At 39.3% G+C, this 17,950-nt stretch overlaps 1 protein-coding gene across 3 annotated transcripts in view; it reads right to left on the reverse strand.

Annotated features, from left to right (window-relative positions):
- PPP2R2B (protein phosphatase 2 regulatory subunit Bbeta) overlaps positions 1-17,950 on the reverse strand; it is a 242,200-nt gene that overhangs the window by 166,148 nt on the left and 58,102 nt on the right. Inside the window, exon 1 of one of the 3 annotated variants that reach the window (XM_026696397.2) lies at positions 4,524-5,569. The exons of 1 other annotated variant lie outside the window; for it this stretch is intronic. In XM_026696397.2, the coding sequence (XP_026552182.1) occupies positions 4,524-4,593 (70 nt within the window). In that variant the 5' untranslated portion in view covers positions 4,594-5,569. Of the gene's footprint in view, positions 1-4,242; positions 4,452-4,523; positions 5,570-17,950 lie in introns of those variants that run through there. One more of the 3 variants, XM_087924497.1, reaches the window with a different exon arrangement.

Consider the following 17,950-nt stretch of genomic DNA (forward strand, 5'->3'; position numbering starts at 1 on the left):
TCTTTGATTTCATTGGCAAGTCCATTAAATGTAGGGAAGTCTAAACAAAAAATGGGTCCATTGTATCTGAAATCAACCAGGTACAGTATTTATAATACAGCTGTCACAGCACACCATGGTTAAACATGGTCAGGGCAATCAAGAGTTTCTAGTTCTTTTATTCCTCTTCCCTCCATTACCATAGGAGAAAAACTGAATGCTTTAATTTCTGTGTTTTCAGCCATGCATAATTTGGTGCTACATCTAAACTAAATAAAATAATAATTGGTTGAAACAAACCAGCTTCATGGTTTACATATGACTTCAGTTTAATTTTTTTTACATGCTTTGTGTTTTCTTGTCCTTGTTTATTGGTTTGGTATATTTTTATACCATGATACTTTTTTTAAAAAATGACAATAACAGAGAACCAGTTTGGTCAAGGGGGCCAGTTTGGTTTAGTGGCTAAGTACCAGGTTAGAAACCAGGAGACTACGGTCTAGTTCTGTCTTAGTCATGAAAGAACTTCAGGAGGTGTGGGTACTTCACCACTGGAGACTTTCAAGAAGAGATTGGACAGCGCCTTGTCAGAAGTTGTATAGGGTCTCCTGCTTCAGAGGTTGGATTAGATGACCTACAAGGGCACTTCCAACTCTGTTATTCTGTATTCTGAAAGCCAGCTGAATGACTTTGGTCCAGTTACTCTTTCTCGGTCCAATTCATCTCACATAGTTCTTGTGGGGAAAATATACATATATCTCATTCTACTTTATCTTCAAAGCCATTCTTCATTCATTCAAAATTACATGGACACTATTTCTTCACTGAACACCTCTTTCTGCACTTACTTGAGCTTCCTTTTATTATACAGGCATTATATATGCTGCCTTGAGTTGTACAGTAAAGGTGGGATATCAATCTAATAATAACTAAGTAATTAACTCCCCTTTCCTAACGCCTCTCAAGCAGCGTATTCCCTCAACAGCCTTTTTTTCATTTCCAGTCCTATTTGATTTAACAGAGTCTAACGCTGCAAAACTACAATTGCATTACTTTTTATAAACGTGTTCCACAGCCATGTTGCCACACACATTAAAACATTTCTTGCCATTTCATTGGAAAAATTGTTCTGTCATTAGTATCATTTTTATCATTGCCCCCATCATAAGTCCTTTTGGGGAGAGGAAAAATAGAGACTCAGTAATTCAGCAACTCAGTACTCCACAGAATTAACATAAACCTTGTGATGTAAGCAATCATTAAATCACATGCAATCCCAGAGTAGTTAAATGTGAACAAGAGAGTAAAATGTAATTTCAAAAAAAAACAAGATATAGTAAATGATGAACAATATAGCCTTTGGAACTTTTGAAAGTTCCATAGAAAAGAATGGTAAATGACAAAGTCTACAAATAGACAATAGCCAAAGCAGGCACTTTGGTAATATTTCTCATACTATTTTACTTCTTTTACATGATTTAAAAATGCATTTTGCCTTTGCCTAATTACAATGTAATGATATGCATTTCTTAGGCATTAAGATTTTATTCCTCCATTTTATTTTTAGAAGACTGTTCTATTTATTTATAATCTTTGTAGACTGTGCCAGTGATAATATACTGGCATACAACAAAGCAAGCAGACAAAGCAATGACTAAAGAATCAAACAAGAGTAATAAAACATCATTTTAATGGGCAGTGTCTAAGAGTAGAATACAGGAGTGGACCATCCCTTCCGAAAGGCCTATGATGGAGATGTTAATCCATATCTTAGATTAAGACAGTGTTACAATGTTACAATCTTAGATTAAGACAGTGTCTTACAACGTTCTAAATCAAAGTTATAGGAACTTAAGTCAGTGAACGTATAAATTATGTTATTGAGAATAGTTTGACAGCAATGTAACTGTACATAGCATTATTATATTTATGAATTAAAATCTGCATTTTCTGTTGGAAACTATGTATAATGAATTCTAATGTCTCCAAAAATCAGAGTTACACTTTACATTTTATATTACCTTAAAGGGATTCATGAAATGAAAGCATCAAGTGAATTTTTTATGTGGATACTGTATAAAAGTTGTAGGAAAGCAGATAGATGAGTCTCTATCCAAATTATTACCTGAATTTTCCTAAGAATGTTGCCCTTTTCCCAATCTAGTACCTTCTTTATGAGAGATACTTATGATTAGAAAATATAAATGTTCCAAGAAAAATCTTCTACCCAACCCTTTCCCAATAAGTTTTATACATCAATTGCAAAAGGACATGTGGCCAAAATAGCAAGATTTGGTAGAGATGACAAAGCTGATAGATGGATGGTATTTTTTGAGCATTTCAGGATGACAGTGCTGTGGCTGTAATTCCCAGGAAATCACTGATATCCTAAATTAATCCATGCACTTCCCAAAGTCAAACAAAGACAGAAGATATCTCTATGATTCTTAATAAAAGAACAGAAATGAAGCACTTATCTGTTATGTTTATCTTACCCTGAATCAAATTACTGAAGTGTCTATAAAACTAGCTTTTTGTAAACAGATAATAAATACAGCGTATAAAATTTTTTAAAAAATAGAAAATGCTAACTTTGTACATATATCTTTGAAGAGTATGACTTGCGGTAAGGCTTTTCCATAGCTTTAAGGGGCTTGAAATTAGTCTTCATATAGTCTTTAAAAAATTACAACTGACCATCCAGTCAAAGACATTGAAATACCACGTGACATTCATGACAATTGCCAGTCATCAAAGCAACAAATACTTGTAGGACACCATGCTCTGTTCAGCAAATGAACTCCTATGCCTGCCTCTGAAAAGAATTCTGATTATCTATTATGTGTGGTTGGAGGTAGAATAAATTTGGTTACATGGAAACTGTCATTGCAACGGAACAGGTTATACAAAATGCTAGCATCTTCACACCCACAGAAAGACACAAAACTGCTTTGCGTCTTTGAAACCAAAAAGAAACAGAACCACTGTATCTTTGTCACTAAAATAACAATGAACTGATATTTTTAGAACTTCTTGGTCAAAATCAATTCTGTTGTTCCACTGCAGCTGTGAGAAGCATTATTAAGCAAATACATGCCATCAAACATCATTAAATATTCAATCTACTTTATCAGTACAAAAATCTGCAGAGTACTAAAAAAATAAAGAAAGGCAGTTTGGCTGTGATGTCAATGAACTAAAACAGAAGCATATTCAAATACTTCTTGATCCAGAGCCAGACAGAATTAATTGGGGTTCGAAATCAGTGTATGTTCTAGCATAAACATTAAAATTATTTCTCTAAGGAAAACTAGCACTAAAGGCATTACAGCCTCTCCATAGTTTCCTAGTACAATCTTGATCAGCTGAAAAAATGACTTCTCCTTTGAAGTGAAAAACCCAACAACAATGAGCTAGGGCTCATTTTTCTCTACATCCCTGGAGCCACCCAATTCCCAGATTATTCTTGTATCCTGGATTTGTGTATGGCTGTCAATCATTCCAGTCCTGGATCTGCCTCGGTGCTCCAAAGAGCAATTGATTTCAGAACCTCCCCAAAGCCACCCCCCCCCCAATTCTGTCATTCCCTGGTCAGGAAGAAGACAATCCGGCTCAAGATATGATGAGGGCATTTTGTTATTTTAAGTCTCTCATTCCAACCCCCAGAGGGCACCATCCTATTGCCATGCCTTTCCTTTTTGGGGAAAAGAGGTCAACCGGCTTCCAGGCCTGCTGTCCTGGGGTGGGGTGGGGTGGGGGGAGGGAGGCTTCTGTCATTCTAACCTCTGGACTATGAACAAGTTTAATAAAAGCATGTTTTAATTAAAAGAAATGCTTTCACTAGGATGCAAAAGAATAAAAGGAAACATCCAAAGTAAGTTTTTAAATAACAAGGAAGGAAGGAATGGCTAAGGGATATAAGGATTGCTTTTCTTGCCACCCACTCTATCCCCCTTCTAGGATCCACTCCCTGGTTTCTTGATCAGCTATTCACATTGATTTCAATGGTACCCAACAGGGTCAACAATCCCTTCTCGTCTGCCATTCATCCCTATGGGCCTCCATTGTTTCCAAGGGCCACCCTGGTTCTTGGCTTCGGTCCCAAGGGAGGCTTCCTGACACCGCCCTCCCCCCAGGATAGGCTTAAGCTAGGCTGCTGACACAGAGAGGAGGTTGTGATCAAGGGGCCCTGATGAATTGGAGCTGACATCACCTAGAGATGGCTCACACACATTGCCCGAGGGACCTTCCCTCCTGATCCACCTGCTGCTGGGCGGCCAAGATTTCCGAGCATCGCTGACGATATGCTCCCGGTATAACTCCACGCTGCTCCCCTGTACGCCGTGGCACCCGCCGCCGCCGCCGCCACTGTACTACTTCCCCGCAATCCGCCCTAGGCTCGATTGTTATTCAGTTCCGCGCCATTCTGCTGCCGGATCTGTGCCTCTGAGCTGAGCTTTGGCAAGGCGCCTCCCCGCAGCGGAACGGAGCTGCTCTCTCGCTCTCTTTTTTTTCCCCTACTACCCCGCTTGGCCTTACATTACCTTCTGTTGCATAGCTGTGATCGCGCAGGAAACTGTTGTTTATCTTGCGGGTATCAATGTCCTCCTCCATTGACAGCGGGCTTACTTTTGTGGGAAGTGAGAACAGGCAGGCAAGTATCCATCATCGCCCCACCACGACTGAGATTAGCGGCGAGGAGGGAAGGGGAGCTGCATTGAGACTAACATGCTTTTCTGCCCTGCAAGGGAAAAAAAAATAAAACTAAAAAAATAAAAAACGCAAGCAAGCAAGCTTTTCACCTCCTCCTCCTCCTCCTGCCAGGGACGCTGCTGTCGCAAAGGTCCAAACCCCTTTCTCTTCCTGCCGTTGGCGCAAAGGTGTAAACCTCCTTCGCCTCCACCCAGGAATAGGGATGCGCAAGGTCCTATTCCCCTTCGCCGCCTGCTGCTGCTGCTGCTGCTGCTGCTGGGGCTGCGGTTTTCGCCGTTGCTGCTGCTGCTGCACAAGCTCCAAGTTCCCTCCTCCCAAGACTGCCGCTGCCGCGCAAGACCCAATGCCCAGGGAGGCTGCTGCAATCCCCAATTCCAAGGCGAAGTGCCGCAACTGGGCTACTTCTCGATCGCGACGCCCAACAGGTTCCCCTTGTGGCTGGCGAGCTCTCCTCCGCATGCAGCAATTCCAAGGGATGCCCAAGTCACCAACGCTGCCGGTCACAAAATGGTGTCCGTGGACTGCAAAGATCAGCGTTCCGGCGCCAATCCTCCTTCTCGCGCGCGCGGGTTTTTTTTTTTTTTCCGCCCCTCTTAGCGCAATTTCAGCCGGGGGTGGGGGAGAGCGAGGGAGGCGGGGAAGGAACGGGCTTGCCACGCCAAATCCCCGGCCCCACGCGCTGCCAAGGGGAACGGAGGGGTCTATCTCCCTCTCTCTCTCTCGGGGCAGAACTGGCGCCGCTGCGGCAAGCGAGGCGGCTTCTGTCAAAAGCTCTGCTGCAAAGCACGCTGAGACCGAGGCACAGGCGGGCGGGCGGAGAGGGAGCGCGCCGCCACCGCTGCTTGCTACTGCAGGAGACCGCTCGGGCTTCTGCGGTAACGGCGGCGGCGGCGGCGGCTTGAGGGAACCTTATGGTGCATTAAAGCCCAGGCTCCTCCCATACAGTTCGGCTTTGGCCAACCGCGGCGGCGGCCCGGGGACGCTTCCCCCAAGCGCGGGAGCAGCTTTTTCTGCTGCAGTGGAGCTTCCGAGGACCGGCTGAAGGGACCGGCTGGAAAGCGCGCCGAGCAAAAGGTCGGGCAGAGGCGGCAAGGCGAGGCCGCCGTCCCACCACCACCACCACCACCCCAGCACCGGCGACTTTCAGGGGCTCCCAGGCGCGCGCGATCCCGTCAGGACAGTAGTGACGGTCACGTGGAAGGGCCGCCGCCGGTCGTTTGATCTCCTGCTCTGGGTGACGGGGCGCACTTCGGTTATGAGGGCTCGGCTGGTCCTTGGGAAAGGGGCCGTGGCTCGGTGGTAGGGTCAGTGCTGGCATCTCCAGGCCAGGTTAGTTTAGAGACGGACGCGGCGACTTGGCGAGAAAGTACTGTAGCTTTCTCTCTTCCCAGGGCTGCGCAAAATGTTTAGGATCCACCTTAAACGCTTTTCTGACAGGGCTTTTCCCTGCCAAAAGATCTTCAGGCAGCCGATGGTTCTGCAAACAGGAGATTTGTTGTTGTCGTTGTTGTTTTTAATCTTGGGACTTCTAAGGAAAGGAGGATGGGGAAAGGTTGCCTAGTAGTAATTCTCCTTTTTCCTGAATAGAAAATAAACCTACACTTAGTTATTTACTCATTAGAAACCTTTCCTCTTTCAAAAGTTGTATCCATAAAAACTTGAGAGGGAACTGCTTTGTAAAAGTCCACTTCAGACTTTGTTTTCATATCGAAAGTTTAGGAGGACAAACACAACATCTTCCATCTTGTCTTTCCTGTTCTCCAATCATGGAGTGTCCATGATTAGTAGCAGAAATGATCACTTAAGCTAATTTTCAAGACTGGACACCCAATAATATTTGCTATACAGTAAACAAGATAGTGTAACGCCATATTTCATTGGAAACATAGCATCCAGATATACCTCTATTCTTAACAAGAAAACTAGTCCTTGCAGTGTCTCCCTTCATCCGCCACATTTTCTCCTTAACCTCTACTTTGAAGAAAAATTAATTGTAAGTGTAATAAGCTCGCTCACAATATGATGTTTCAGTTGGTCTTAATTACGGCATAATGTGCCTCTCTCTTGCCTTTTGAGGGAGAGAGTTCTTTTTCTAATGAACCATGTATGTCACCTTGTTCCTTAAAGGAGAAGATGGATGAATCAATGACCATAGCAACTACACAATCTCTGGTTTCCATGTCTGCAAAGTGCATCGCATTGAAAACGGGTAACATAAAGCGTTCTATCTATGGTGTGGCATTTTTGTTTGGCTTGTTCTTGGTACTGCCTGGCTTTGTTGCGCTTTTCATGATTCTTGGGTGTTGCTGCCAATTAACATGTTTCATTTCTCTCAAATGAAAACAGTATCAGTGTTAAGTAGACTGTTTGTGTCTTATCTTCAGACTGTTTATTACCAGCAAACTGTAGTGACTTCTCCAAGCAGTCGCCAGGAGTCAATACTGACTTGAAGGCACACACAAAAATACACAAAATAGAAGTTGTCACTTTTCTTTAAATTGAAACTACAACTTACAGTTGACAACAATGTGTGTTTGTGTGTGCGTGCACATGCGTGTGTGTCCAAACTGACCAATAACTAATACATTTACAGCTGCAGTTGGTAGGAGTAACTAGCATTCTCATTACTACAGGTAGTCAACTTACAACAAGTTGCTTAACCATTTGCATTTCTAATAACCATGGAATGAATGCTTTATGGCCTGGCTGTTGAAAATAGTCATATGACATATGTCGCACGCTTGGCAACCAGTCATCTTTACATCCAGCCGTGGTGTTCTGCAGTCATGTGACCCATTGGAATGGATGGATTCACTCATACAATGATCACAGTTGTTTAATGACAGCAGAAAAATGAACATAAAATCACTACTAATCACTTACAACCCAATTTCTGGTCCGAATTGCAGTCATAAATCAAAGACTGCATGTATAGTACATACTTGGTCTCTATAAAGTTTCCTTTGAAGACATCTTGGAAACTGCAATCAATGCAAAATACACGATCCAGGCTGCTAGCATCGGAAACCTGGTACACGGACCCTAGTTCAGCTAATGACAATAAAGAGATTGAAATTTCTGTCACGATGCAGTTGAAAAATGTGATGTCACATGACCACATTGCTTAACTATGGCAATCTCCATCGCTGTTGTTAAGTGAGATTTTGGTTGTTACACACATTTCAGGTGGCTTTCAAGCAGGCAGGCACAGTATGTGGCACAAGCACAGTAGGATGGAGGGGGTAGTGGTGGCTACTGCTGGGTGGAGAGGGCTGTGAATGAATTGCTAGAGCAAGTAGCAACCTTTCCTGCTGGCTTCCCCATTGACTTTGCTCGTGGAAAGCTGTCAGGCAAATTCACAAATGCTGATAAGGTGACCATATAGGATGCTGTAGCCATTGTAAGTGGAAGGTGGTTGCCAAGCACCCAGATTAACACCGGGATGCTGTGATGGCTGGAACTTGGTGTTTTGGTCATAAGCTTCCTTTTCAGTGCTATTATAACTGAATGGTCACTGAACAAATGTTAAGGGAGGACTACCTGCATAGTGGATTGCAGCCAACGTGAGCCTACTACACTGGTTCTAGACCTCATGATATAGGAGGGAACATCCAGTGAATGACTCTATCCAGATGTTTAGAGAGTATCTGAAAGGTCCTTCCAGGTAAGAAGGAAGACTGTATAACCCAAAAGAGAAGCCTTCTTTGTAGTGGCCCCATTGTATGTAGTAGCTGCATGAGATATACAGTAATTGGAGAGGAACATTTGGTCATTGCCCTTCTGTTATTCAAGACTCTGAAAGTCTTGCCTCAGAGGGAGTCCAGCTCATAATAGGTAATTGTGAATAATTATTGGTGTTTTATTCTAAAGAACAAGGAAAAAGCATCATAAACAATCAGGAAATCAATTAGGAAGAAAAACTGGTCTTGATTAAAAAAAAACAATTGGCCACATACATGATGTGAAAGTACTGCTCTGCACCCAAAAGACAGTAATGTTAAGGGTAAAACAGTATTAGGTATCAGAAAGAATTGTGAGACATTAGTCTGACATTCGCAAGAACTATATATGACAGTTCATGGATTCCGATGACATCAACATGTACTAGGTATACTGCAATAGCAACAGACAAACAATGGGAAGAAATGATAATAGCAGAAATGCATGTTGCACATAAACTGTGCAGAGAAATTAAATATATGATTCCTAAATGCACACAACTGGTTTGAATAAACCCCTTGCTAGTCCACAGATTGAGCTGATCAGGAAATGCAGTATTCTTGCATTTTTAAAAGAAAACAATGATCAAAAGCACTTCAAATGAAGTCTACCTAATTAATATCTCTTCATTTCCTGGTGCAATTCTCAAGTGTCTCATGCTTTCAAAGAATTCTTTAGAAGTTTCAGAGATTGACTTGGGGGTTTCAGTATCACTACATGGTCTCCAACAACAAATATGTTCTCTACTATTACACATTCACACCAAACAGAAGTCACAACACTCTGCGATGGAATATACAAGAAGAGATTTTATTTGCCTTGAAGCAGCTTGCCATCTGACAGCAGTAATTTTCAATATGTTGTAAGGTGCCCCCTTAAAAGTAGGGCATGTACTAACATAAACATTCCTGAGGAAGGTGAAAATAATAGTAAAGACACAATTCCCTTGTGTATGTTCTGATCACATGATCAGAAATTCTGGCATGCCCGGATAACAATATTGGAAACCAAAAAGGGCCAGTTGCTTTGTTTATTGAATCTGCCCTTGGAGAAACAGTACATATATCACTGAAAATGTCCTGTTTAATACCTACTTTCCTTGGATGCACTTTTGTTAAAGTAGGGGAGGAACTGCATTTTTATGATTTGTTTCCCAATTCATGTATTCTTCCTATCTTATCAGACAATAATGCATCGGTACATTTCCTATTAACAAAACCATCACAAAAAAGGGTGATCCTCCCCTCTATGGCCTTCCTTTATTTCAGTCCTTCCCTCACATTGTATTCTTTTAGTTGTAGTAGGCAATAATAGGCAGAAGGCCAACACAATGCAGTATTCATCTCATTTTAATGGTTACTAAGTGGGTAGCTGGTCTGCTAAATGTCCCTACTTCCATTCACGCCAACTGTATATGTGCCAAAGAACCAGATGCACATTCTAAAAAAAAACAACTTCTATGGCTGGGTATTTGGACAATTACTGTCAGCCAAAATAAACTCAAAACTCTATGCCCAAACCTGAATTCTCATGATCTTTTTATGAGATTAGCACTTAATGTTTTTATCTTAAGGTATAGTATATTACAGCTTAAGTTGCATTGTCAGAACAATGGTTATTGTTTTTTATTGTATTGTATCCATTTTAGCAACCTCTCAGGAGTAACACTAAAGGAAAATGCTTCCCACAGCTTGAGCAAAATATCTATATACCTATCTCTATCTCTCTATCTAGTATCACTTGTGGTTGGTACTGTATGAGTACATGAACCAGAAAGCAGTAGCTTTCAGACAAATAAACCTTTCCTTATTTATATTTAAAGACCAACAGTCTGTTATCTATCTGTCTATCTATCTATCTATCTATCTATCTATCTATCTATCTATCTATCTATCTATCATCTATCATCTATATATCTCACAACTTCTGTCAGCTTGGGAGCTGCTCCTCACTTTGCACTTAAGAATGTACAAGCTTAATTTATTTTATGTGTTTAAAACTCCAAAAATGTCCCAAAAGGGAAGCTGGACATGTATGGTTCCAGAGCCACACTTTTGCATCCCTGATATGAAATTACATAAGAAATTAAACAAATGCTTTCAATTGTTTGTTTGTCTTGACCCACATCAGAGCTCATAGAATTTGTTTTATAACATACTAGCTCTATACCCATGCTTCGCTATGAAACTATGTGATTGGGCTTAGTTTTGGGGGAGGAAAATAAGGAGGGGGGGGAATTGTGTCTCTGCCTACCAGTATCCATCAGTATTCATCTGGCTAGTGTCCTGTGAGAGAGTTGAGGGCTGTTTGGAAACTGAAACATGGAAACTGAAACAGTATTCGCTGTTTGAGCAAGAAGGAGACAGCAAGAAGCCTGGATGTGGCTTGATTAATTATTGATTAATTATTTTTGCTGCTACCATCTCACAATAAGTAACCAAAGAGATAGCTAATAAACAGGTTAGAGGAATCTACAGAGGGAATACTTCTATGTATGGAAACTAGAGTTTCTGAGGCAGAAATGTCAGTTTGGCTAACAATAATCTCCTAGTCTGTAGGCTAGACAGGAAAAAAAAATCCATTAAATAAGGTAGGAGTAGAAAAAAGTAGTATCCAGAATAAATCACATTTAGTAAAAATGGAATAGCATCTTGATATTGCAATGGCTTTGTCAGAGAATCTTTAGATTTCTATTGGAAGATCTAATTTAGATGTTTTTTCAATAGTAGACTTTAACTTGTTCGTTCACAACAAGAAGTGATTACAGTATTCACTAAAAGGCCTTATTTTCTGTTAGGGCCTCTATTTATCAATCCTGTTTGGGGAGTTAACTCTGAGGAAGAGAGTTGTGCATTGTTCACATGACATTTTCATAGCCCCATGACTATATTTATCCAAACAATAACCATCATCAAAGGGATGATGAGTAGATCAATGAGGTGTAGCTTCTTCCAGAGACCTGTCCAATTTAGTGCCTCTGAACATTAGGCTTCCTTCACAGATTTCTACTTTGAGGCCTGGAAGGGGTACTTCAAATCTTGTCATTTCCATACCATCTGGCAATTTCCAAGTACCAGAGATGACAATTGTGCAATTTAGTCTCCATTTTATAGTATCTATTGTAAGCAGTGATAGTGCCAACTATGAGTTTAACCTCCACTGACTAATTGACGAACCTTGTGGTAGAAATTTATGTTAACAATCACTTGTAATTATTCATGAAGGGTGTGGGCGTTTACTTCAGTAGATGGTGAGCATTTTCACCCTCAGTAAAAAACTGTCTGCTTATCTATTTCTAAAATTTATACGGTCATCTATCTATGATATCCATCAAACATTGGGCAGCAAATATAGTAATAACGTAGCATTCTATTAAAAGTAAAAAATAAACCAAGTTGAGGCCCATTTAAAAAATCTTCATTTCCATATATAACTGAGTGATTATTTCATTGTTTTTCATTACTCTTAAACTGAAAGTGGGGAGAAGCCTCTTCAGTTTTTGGTGTGATGAAAATTGTGCAAATCCCATAGAAAGTATTTGCTTGGGTTATAAATAGAGTCTGAAGTCATTAAAAAGATATTGAACCAAGACAATCTGAGTTGTGTGACTTAGTGAACAGGGAAAAGAAGATGAGGTGCACAATCATGTTGGAAACAAAGAACATTAACTATATTTTATTCAGTTATTTAGATTGGTAACTAGAGTTACCAGCTTGATTTCATTTTGTTGCTGCTTCTCTCTTCAGGGAATTACTGCAGTATATTTTCCAATATAAATTGCCATACGTTTACTGGGACTTGAGAGTCAATAGCTGAGACAATCAAGTAGTATTTGTATTCTTTATAGTAAATTAAAGTATGGCATTTTTTAATTAGAGAAACGTTGAAGCTCGAGGTGCGTTTCAGTTTGTGAGCACAGGCTATTGCAACTTCATTCTATGTTGAACTACAGTATTATTGTACACATATTCCCTGCAGATAATTCTCTAAATAAACATATATCACTAGCTGATTCTTTTTCCTTGTCCCAAATGGCTATGTTTGTGATATTCTATTAGATTCCTAAAGAAGAATTTTGGGTAACTGTAGAAGCTGCCTCTGTGGGGATATACGTTCAAATTATATTCTTGCTCTGGTCAAAGTCTAGAATGATTTCTTTACTTCTGCCTTCTCAACAATATTTCTCAGACTATTCCTTTTTATGCACAGAACCAGGGGTGGTATGCTACGAACTGGTAGTTTAAAAAAAGCCTCCAACAATCAGCTGAGAGAAAGAAAAAAAGCCTGCGACAATCAGCTGAGAGGAGAAAGAAGAGAAAAACCCAGGATTGGCCCTCCCCCTGCCCCTGTGCTTTTCTCTTCTTTATCCTCTCAGCTGGTTGGGCTGCAGGCCTCAGCTGGTGTGTGAAAAGCTGCGTGCACACGATCACCGAACCAGTAGTGGAACAGGTAGGGTCCCACTGCTGCACAGAATGGTAAAAGTTGTTTAGCAAGGGTGTCTGCTGAAGAAAGAGTCAAAAAGGGGGATTTCCTGTAGAAATGGAGCATGGCTTTGCCCACTCAGTAATGGCCGCCATCTTGATGCTTTTAATCCCATTCATCCTCCTTGCATGGACATCCTTGCTGTTCAGAAACACAGTAATATGTGAGAAACTGCCTGCTCTGTAGATTATCTGTGAATTACTGAACCTGAAGGGCAGCATAACTGGAAATCTACAGGTCTAATAAAACATTCTGATTTATCTTTACTGCTTGTAAAGGGTTACCTGTAATGAAAGCAGATATAAACTATTTTCCTGCCTATTTAGGGAAGTGGAGTGTTGGCTTTTATTTCAAAACTATATACCTTATGTTAATGAAAAACTTTGCTAAGTTTAAAGAAAACTATGTTTTGAACTGATGCCCTACATCATCTTAACACCTTATTATTTTAGCCCTGTTGTTGTAGGACAGGGCTGTCAAACTCACAGCCCGCAGGCCAATGCATTACATGCTGGCCACATCCATGTCTGGTTTAGCAAAGGGGGAAAAAGTGATATGTCATGTGACAATGCAAGTTTGACACTCCTGTTGTAGGAGAAGGTATTAAGTCTTTAGGATCGTTGAGTACAGTATTACCAAGTGGAAGTGACAAATTTTTATCCATATGCAGGTAAGATCTCTAAAGCAAAAAATGTCCTCTCAGAATTTTTTATTTCTAATCTTTACCAGCATATCATGTATAATTGACTCCTGAGCTGTCTGGGTAAAGAAATGAACCAGGATTCTCTGAAAGCCACGGGAATGTCAGCCTAATTTTATATTCCAGTCTTTTTTCTTTAGCCTGAATACCGAATCAGTTTATAACAGGAACAGCCCAAGAGATTAATTTATCAAAACTGTTTTCAAAAGAAATTTTCATCAGTAGCACATTGTCCTGAAGTTTTGATAGGAGCTTTTTTTATATTGTCTTTCAAATAAGTTTTGCAAGTATGTCTTACATGAATTTTATCCCTCTGGCCACAGCACCGTTCTTTCCCACTGTTCCTTCCTTTCATTATTCATGATAACCTCCAAGAAAAGAAAAGATTTTTCATTTAAGCAATTGCTAACAACTCATCAGCATGTGAACATCAGGCCACAAGACCATCGGGAATTTAAATTCAGATATTTTCTTTATTTATTGCATACTCTTTGAAGTATATTATACAGAACCAGTGCTGATGGGAAATACTTCTTTAGATGTGCCATTCTTGTTGTTATCGCAAGCAAAATAATGGTTGGAAAGAGTCAATCTTCCCAGTGAGATTCATGTTTCACAGTGGTATTATACACCTGGCATAAAATAAATCCTAAATATCATAAGATCCATCTAGATTTTATTTTAATGCAAGAATTTGCAGTTAGTATTGAACAGCAACTAGGTGATCTTAACTTCATCTACAAAGAAGAAACAATATTTTTTAAACACTTACATGATGGTATGCTATTTCTGGAAAAAAAAAATTCAGTAAATATTCTGAATGATGAATTGATTATGGAAAATGACTGCATGGCAGATAAGTCTTTGTTCGCATAATAAGCTATGACAATTGTGAAGAACAATATATTTTTTTCCTTAGACCATTTTATATTTTCTACAAATGTTTAAGAATTGTTACAGCAATGAACAATATTTGTAATACTGTATAGTCTTTAAAGTTTCAAATACTGTTCAACCCCTCTAAGAAAAAGGGCATTTTATAGTCATGTCCTTCTATATTTCATAGAGAGGACTTTGGTAAAAAATAGTTTTGGTATTGTATATATCTGATTCCTGCAATCACTTAAATATAATATATAATAAATATAAGATCTTCCTAAACCAGGAATAGGCAACTATGGCAATTTTATGACTTGTAGACTTCAATTCCAGAATTTTCCCCAGGAAGTTGGCTCAGGAATTCTGGGAATCCACAGGTCATAAGATTGCCATAGTTGTCCATCCCTGCCCTAAACATTACTAAGTTGGGATCGAATCTTGTAGGATACCGAATTACGTTCTAGCTATTTTGTAATAAACTGCGTGTGTTAGTTTCACAATCAAATGGCATTGGTAATTGCCTAGTACTTGATCATGCCACTTTTGCACTCTTACTTCTAATTACCTGGATTACCTCAAATTACACACTTCAAGTCTGAAATCCAGACCAAACATCACTAGACTGTTGCTTCTAATATTAGACCCCTACTGAAATCATGTAAGTTAAGCTTTAAATTCTTGAGCACTCTTTTGCGTAGATAATTACTAGAATGTGAGTAAGAGTCAACTAAATTTCAGCAGTTCCAGCATACAAATTCATGTGAGCTGCATATTTAATAAGCAAATGAGAAGGTGGAGGCTATTGTTCAGGTTTTTCAGGAAGCTTCATTTACAGAAGGCTAGTTTGGTTTGGTGATTAAGGCATCAGGATGAGAAATTGGGAGATTGTGAGTTCTAGTTCCACTTTAGGCATGAAGTAAGCTGGATGACCATTAATCAGTCACTTTCTCTTTTTAACTTTTCTATTAGTTTATCAAAATATAAAATACAAAGAAGAATTCAAGAAAGTAATAGAAAACTATGAGGAAAGGGAAGGAAAAGAAAAAGAATGATGTAAAGAGGGAAAAGGAAAGAAAAATGCACCAACTAGATATAGAAGATATCTAACCATGTTTCTATTCTGAAATAGCTTCTAGCTTTTGGACTTGAAATTAAAAAAAAAATGAAACTTGATTTTTTGTTTTTGCTAATTAGATAGGTTTATTGTTATAGAAATGACATGTACATACTTGTTCTGACCCAAAACCTTTTCCAATAAAACAAACATGAACCAAAGGGAACAGAAACCTTTTAATGATTCTTACGAATTCCTGGTTAAAAGGCTTCTGCAAACTAATTAACTTTGATAAGCACAAGCCTCACCAAAACTGTGCGAGACTGCCAAGAATAACAGATAAGAAATAATTTACAACACAAGAGTCTTTAAATACCAAAATGTCCATGAGATTGGAGTTTCAAAACGTCTTTGCTTCCTGCAAAGAAGGTTCACTTCACAGCTGGCTTTTATCTTCTTGAAGGAGGGGTCATTACCTTGCAGCCTTACTCCCGAGTTGCCCGTGCTGCAGCAGCTGCTCTTTCCTGCGAGCACACGCACTCGGCACAGGCTCCTTGTGAGCTTCCTCATCGCTGCTGCCAGCCCCCACAATCTCTGAAGGCAGCAGTCCACTCCCTAATGGTCCTGGCCCCTCATCTGAGTCCTCGCTCTCCTCAGCCATCCGCACCTGCTGTCGGCTAACCACAATAATACAGTTGTGTAAAAGTAAAAAGTTGCGGTTGTAATGTTGTTATCTTCTACTGTGCTAAAGAGAGTCGAAAGTTGCAGTCATTTTTTCTTAGACCCTCGGAAGCATGCAATGGCCAACCGCTTCTGAAATCTTGCCAAGAAAACTGCAGGAATTAGCCCAGGCAGTTGCTAAGAGTTAAAAGTGACTTGAAGGCATCTAAATAAATAAATAAATAGATATGAAAAATAAAATACATTTTCCACCTAACCCAAAGTATTATGCTTTGTAACATGAATCCTTTTGCTTATTCTGACTTGCAACCAATGCTTTTTCAATTTGTCATATTTTTTTTCTTATAGCCTTTAATTGTACATTAACGCAGGACAGTGTAGAAATGTGCAGAGTTCACCTTGACCCAATAAAGCTTTTATAGTTTTCAGGATTTATTAGGTTATACTGTCACCTCGCATTGAGAGATTTTGTAATACAGAAATTACTGGCATGACAAGTCGTAAGTATCCTTCTGGAGGTTCCACCTCATAAACCCCAAGACAGAAATTTCACATGCTACAAAATTCATGTTTGATCACTGATGAAAGTCAGTCAGCATGTCAGCACAGCACTTTGGATGTAACCCTACTGAGGATTAGATTGTCTTGACATATGCAGGAGCCAAAATTTAGTTATGTAATTTAATCTCAATATCATCAGATTCTCTCCCATATTTTATTTCCCCAAAAAATTCTATGTGTTGAAGGGATGGATCATCTAGTTTTCAGAACTAAGAACTGCCTTTAACAGTTGAGATAAATGAAATAACTGGCAGATAAACCTTTTATTAGCATTATGAAACAACAACATTTTACTTGGAGAATTCATTCTCCTTAAGGGTATAGACATCTTAATTTTAATAAAGAAACAGATATATATCTTAAGTTGTATTTTTGTTAAATTTGTAAAATTATACATGGATTATTTGAGTTATAAACTATATATATGGTAATCCTTCAAGGTCTTCATTAAATCTTGATTATTTCACTAAAATCCCAAGGGAAAAAAACATTTTTCTTGGATGCTTGAACAACATGGTTATAATCTGAAGAACATTTTGCAAAAAGTTACCATTCTATTTAAAAAATTCCTGCTAAAAACAGATAGTCATTGAAATTTCTACTCACGACAGATAGTCAATGCAATGGGTAACAAAGTTTCAAATTCATGTTTAGATCTGATGATGATGATAGTTCTGCTGAATGGAGATTATAGAAGAACTAAACTGTAAATTTAGGCTAGGTATTATATCATAGCATAGCATATCATATCATATCACATTACATTACATTATATTATACTTAATGTCCTCACTTAACGTCTACTCATTCAGCAATTGTTCAAAGTTATAGAGCTGAATTAAGGTTACTTATATTGGGTCCTCATAGTTAAAACCGTTGTATCATTCCCACGGTCATGTGATCACAATTTGGTTGCTTTGTGACTGGATTGCAATTACAATGTTGCAGCATCCCAGAGACATGTATTGCAACATTTTCTGTCAGCTTCCAACAAGCAAAGTCAAAAGCCAGCAGGAATCCCAAATGATGATCATGTGACCACAAGAGGCTATGAACTTTTGAGATTTGGCAAGTGTCCTAACATGGTTAGAACCTGCAGTTTTAACAGTTTTAATTTTTTCTATATGAAAAAGGACAGTAATACCCATAATTGGGTATTAACCATAAGTTTAATTGTTATA

The sequence above is a fragment of the Pseudonaja textilis genome, chromosome 2, assembly GCF_049901715.1.
Source record: "Pseudonaja textilis isolate UNSWEBS1 chromosome 2, rPseTex1.2, whole genome shotgun sequence".
In the NCBI taxonomy this organism is placed as follows: Eukaryota; Metazoa; Chordata; class Lepidosauria; order Squamata; family Elapidae; genus Pseudonaja; species Pseudonaja textilis.